Source organism: Nanorana parkeri, unplaced genomic scaffold, assembly GCF_000935625.1.
Source record: "Nanorana parkeri isolate BGI_ZX_2015 unplaced genomic scaffold, ASM93562v1 scaffold200, whole genome shotgun sequence".
Taxonomy (NCBI): Eukaryota; Metazoa; Chordata; class Amphibia; order Anura; family Dicroglossidae; genus Nanorana; species Nanorana parkeri.
The window spans coordinates 7720-12832 of NW_017306468.1; the positions used below are offsets into that span (position 1 = coordinate 7720).

At 44.0% G+C, this 5113-nt stretch overlaps 1 protein-coding gene across 1 annotated transcript in view; it reads left to right on the forward strand.

Annotated features, from left to right (window-relative positions):
- The window catches only part of LOC108786278 (cytosolic non-specific dipeptidase-like), an 11061-nt gene extending 6158 nt beyond the window's left edge, over window positions 1–4903 (forward strand). The window contains exons 4-6 of the mRNA XM_018555530.1: window positions 432–573; window positions 3524–3671; window positions 4826–4903. Coding sequence (XP_018411032.1) covers window positions 432–573; window positions 3524–3671; window positions 4826–4889 — 354 coding nt within the window. The 3' untranslated portion in view covers window positions 4890–4903. The remainder of the gene's footprint in view (window positions 1–431; window positions 574–3523; window positions 3672–4825) is intronic.
- Window positions 4904–5113: the final 210 nt, after the last annotated feature.

Here is a 5113-nt window from a genome sequence, read left to right on the forward strand (position 1 = left end):
ACTAAAAAACTAGGGACTGCCTGCAGCTTAAAAAGATGCCTGAAGGACGTTATGCCCAAAGATGGTATCAGCTGGGGCCTGAAAATCCAGCATAGACCAGTTGGCAGATATGTGATCTAATAAAGCAGATTTGCAGGTAAGTTAGCTAAATAAAGATGTTCCAATTAGAGCTGCAAATCAAAACATTATAGGGAATCTATAATGTCAGAGCACAATTTTGTAGCAGAGATCTGTACAACCCCAAATCTGTACAACCCCAAAGCTCTCTTATTTTCCGTGACAGTTCCATGTAGCTGACTACAAACTTGCTGCTATAGCTATTAGGTCCAGGGCCTGATATGTCTATATTTGACTCAGAAAATGTCAGCTTGTGTCTGATAATGTTCATGTATGAAGCAAATAAATAACATATTTTTCTGTTTTCCCATTAGGTAGCCGATTACTTGGAAAGTAAATTCTCTGAACGTAAGAGTCCAAATAAAATGAAACTAACCATGGTTATTGGAGCACAGCCCTGGATAGCAAATATGAATGGCCCTATATATGTGGCTGCCAGGAACGCAGTCAAAAAAGGTATAATAAATAAAAAAATACTAACCCTTCTCCAGTCAGCACTAACCCTTCTTGTCTTTGGTGGATGTGTGAGGAAATGTCTCCAAGAACAAAAATTGCTATAAAAACCTGACAGAGGCCGTAGTCCATCTCGCTCTATCCTAAACAAAATAAAATGTTTTGGCTTTAAAGGAGAACTATGGGGTCAGTGTTTTTCCCCATAGTTCTCCTTAGGGTAACAGGAGGACACAAACTAGCGTCCTCCCGTTACCCTAAGCTCAGTATACCGCGAGCTACAGCTCGAGGTATACTGAGACGCCGCAGCCGGAGCGGATAGGACGACATGGACGTCGGGATCCGCCCAGCTGTGTGAGTGACAGCTGGCTCTGCCTATCTAGAGGCAGAGCCAGCTGTACCCGCCCCCTCCCCCATCTGTTCCGCCAGTCAGCGCTGGCAGATCGGAGCGGGGAGAGGGGAATCCAGCCCCTCCCCCTGTCACGGCAGAGAGTCGTGACAGGATCGAGAGGTGAGCGAACGCCGGTATGTGTTCGCTCACCTCCCGATCTACTGAGCCGACCTGTGATAGTCTCATTGTCACAGGTCGGCTAGAACTATGAGGTGAGTGGAAATCACTCATCTCATAGTTCTCCTTTAAGGGTTCAGTCCACACAAAAGTAATGTATTAGTTGGAGGTGCAGTCGGGTGAGCTCAGCCCATGCCTTCTTCGATTTACATCGTTTCTTTGACACAGACATTTCCCTGCTATTATTCCAAACTCTGTCCCAGTGTATCTGTGACTTTCTTAAGGTCTCAAGCACCTTCAAACTTTCCAGCACCTCACGTTGCATTTTTCATAGCATATAAACAATGAACATGCCAGGTGTGCAGACCCAGGAACTTAAGTGCAGAGATGTACAGTATGGATCGGTTGTGGGTAAGTTGACCCTTTAAACATACTTTGTATGTATTGTCTGCAAAGAAAGTACCTTTTCTGCCTACTAGAGCTGCAGCTAACGATTATTTTAAAAATCGATTAGTTAGCCGATTATTAAGTTCGATTAATCGGTTAATCGGATAAACTATAAAATAAAGTTTAAAAAATGGCTCCAGTGATGGGACTACTAGTTTGTATTGAGGTTGTAATCCACCACAGGAGCAAGCTTGGACCGGTGGAAGTAAAAAAGAAAAAAAAAGATAGTGTGGTGTGCAATATAGTGAAATGGAAAGTGTAAAATTATACAGCAATGCATGCAGAATGGCAACGGCTATAGAGGACTACAAAACCCAGCAAAAGCGCATTCTGCATTGCGCTGTATAATGTACTATTGCTGGGTTTTGCAGTCCTCTATAGCTGGTGGTATTTAGCATTGTACCACTTTATAATGTATTATTGCTGGGATTTGTTGTACTCTTCTACAGCTGGTGGTATTCTGCATTGCGCTGTATAATGTATTATTGCTGGGACTTGTAGTCCTCTATACAGCGCAATGCAGAATATCACCAGCTATAGAGGAGTACAACAAATCCCAGCAATACATTATACATACAGTGTATAATGTATTGCTGGGATTTGTATTCCTATGTATAATATACAGCACAATGTACCATCAGCTATAGAGAAATACAAATCCCAGCAATACATTATAGAGCACCATGTGGGGGAGAGTGCAGGCTTACCTGAGCAGTCTTCCAGCAACGTGCTTCTGAGATCGGGCCTGTCTATCAGCAGCTGTCATCCCCCCACACCTGCTCCTCCTTACTACATCTCCCCGCGTCCCTGTGCCGATCGTTGATGTGGATGGGCAGGAAATGTGAGGAGGTGCGGCGTGTGGAGCGCGGATGCGAGCGGGTCTGGCAGCGGCGAGCATGAGGTGGGGAGGAGGTGCGGCGCACAGCGTGTGGAGCTGTGAACAGGGCCAACTGATCGGAAGCCGATTAATCGATTATTGAAAAAGTTGACAACTTTTTCAATAATCGATTATAATCGATTATGTCGATTAGTTGTTGCAGCCCTACTGCCTACCAGCAATTTTCTTCTAATTGTACATTAAGCTGCGCATGCACAGCTTAGTATATAATCCTGGAATGCCAGGAAGAAGTAACTCCCAAGCACCTTAAAAGAGAACTATGGGGTGAGTGAATTACACTCATCATCATAGAGCCAAAGTGTGACATTGAAACTGTCACATGTCGACTCTATGGATCAGGAAGTGAGCGAACACATACCGTCGCTCCATCATCTCCCTGCAGAGAGCGGTCAGGCACTGCTACCTGCAGGGATAACCACCTCCTCTCTCCTCCAGCGCTGACTGTTGGAACGGACAGGGGAGGGGGGTGGGCACAGCTGGCTCTGCCTCTAGATAGGCAGAGCATGCTGTCAACAGCCAGCTGGGTGGATCTCGACAGTAATGTCGGGATCCATGCTGGCTGCGGCTCTCTCAGTATATAGCAGGCAATAGCCCGCTATATACTGAGCTTTGGTTCATATGGCACATATACTAACGTCCTCCCGTAACCCTGAAGAGAACTATCGGATAAAAAGGTTACCCCATAGTTCTCTTGTAAGGGAAGTTACGTGATCCTGGGCCAGCAAATGAAGATGACTAAAGACGCTTGACCTAGAAGACAAGGTGTCAGCGGTGCCGATGGAACGATGAGAGTGAATGCGGACAGTGCCATAGAGGTGAGAGAGGTAAGTGTGCCATAATGTACCTCCTTGCACATTATGACAATGTTCTTGGGGTACCTGCATGACATTCACAGTAGCACTCTGAGACATTGATCATATGTGATAATATTGGTCACTATGGCAGTTTTAGCATACAGTAAGTGATATCACAACTTAAGAACCAGTCCCCCAGTTCACTACGGTACAGGTTTGAATGGCTATTTAGCACAAATGGTTATTTGTCAGTCTGAGTAAATAGATCTGTTCCATGTTTGTAATTTTCTATCTCTGTCTGCCCTCTAGTGTTCAACACTGATGCAGACATGATCCGTGCTGGAGGAACAATTCCAATAGCCAAAAGGTTTGAGGAAATTTTAGGAAAAACTGTCATGTTACTTGGAATTGGAGGGCCGGAAGATGCTCCCCATGGACAGAATGAGAAGATAAGCAAGTAAGTTAGTATTTCTCTGGCTTGAGTGAAGTTCAAGCCCTATATCCAAAATGCTGAGAACAATGGTGCATAAAAGCTGTGAGCTGCAGGGGTCTGAGAGAAAAACCCTTTCTCCCTGTGTGAAAGCAGTGTCTGAAACGCACCCTGCTAAAGCTCTGCAATCAGCAAATGCTCTGTTGATAAAAAAGCTCTGGCTCAAAAATAGCAAAGAGTATGTCAGATTTTTGCAGATAGACTAGTACTGTTTCTAGAGTAAGTGTCCTTCTGTACGACATGTTGGCAGGGGACATGCTTTACTACTCAAGCTGTGGCTGTTTTCAAAAGAAAACAAATTATAGGACATTGTACACCTTTTGCTGTGATGCAACTGGAATGTATTTAGCTCATCTGCACTCTGTGTATGTATTCTGTTCATTTACAGTAGTAAATCAAGTCCATTGTTTACCATCTTTTGGGTGTGGACAGGCAGCAACGGCCCTAGGCACTCCAACTAAAGTGTCCAGTATAGTAGGTAAAGCAAATAGGTAAAGAAATGTAAAATCATGAGTAAGTTTCTACAGTTATAATTAACCTCCTTGGCGGTATTCCCGAGTGTGGCTCGGGGTTAATTTTCAGTACCATAAGCGGCAACCCCGAGCCACACTCGGATTCCAGCGTACCGTCTCTTACCTTGTCCACGATCCCTGCTTCCCCGTCCCGATGCCGGCTTCTGTCCCTTGCGAGCGTCCGTGTCGCAGGGGGGCGCAACTGGCGGGAATTTTTATAAAGTTAAAGACAGACAGGGGAGAGGGTGGCCACAGCTGGCTCTGCTTCTACCCAGCTGTCACTAATCCAGCGGGGTGGATCCTAACAATATATCGGGATCCGTCCTGGCTGCAGCGTGGCTCTGCACTCTCAGCATATAGCGGCGAATAGCCCGCTATATGCTGAGTTTTGGGTCACAGGAGGACAATAGTAAATGTCCTGCTGTGACCCTAAAGAGAACTACGGCTCAAAAAGGTTTGGCGATAGTTCTCTTTGAATACTGAATATTTAGAGTTCTGCAAAAGCATAATCATGATAGGTTTTCTTTAAAAAAATAGACTAAATAGTTTTTTTTTGTCAGTTATTTCTATAAAATGTTTAAAATAATGTATATATTTTTTTCTTTTCAGGCTGAACTACATTGGAGGAACAAAATTATATGCATCATTCCTTCAAGAAGTTCCACTTGTCTGACCTTCATAGCTTCCAAAACATACCAAACATACTGCTATGAGTTGCTGCAAAAGACAAATGCTAAATCCTCTATACGGTGTCATTTTAGCCATGATGATCAAGGCATTTTTAGTCTAATAGAAAAGATAGGCTTATCTATGCATTTCTACTTACCAGTTAAGATCGCAAATTAATTAAATGGATCAAGTAAATATGAAACAGAAGATGAAATTTCTATACTCTGC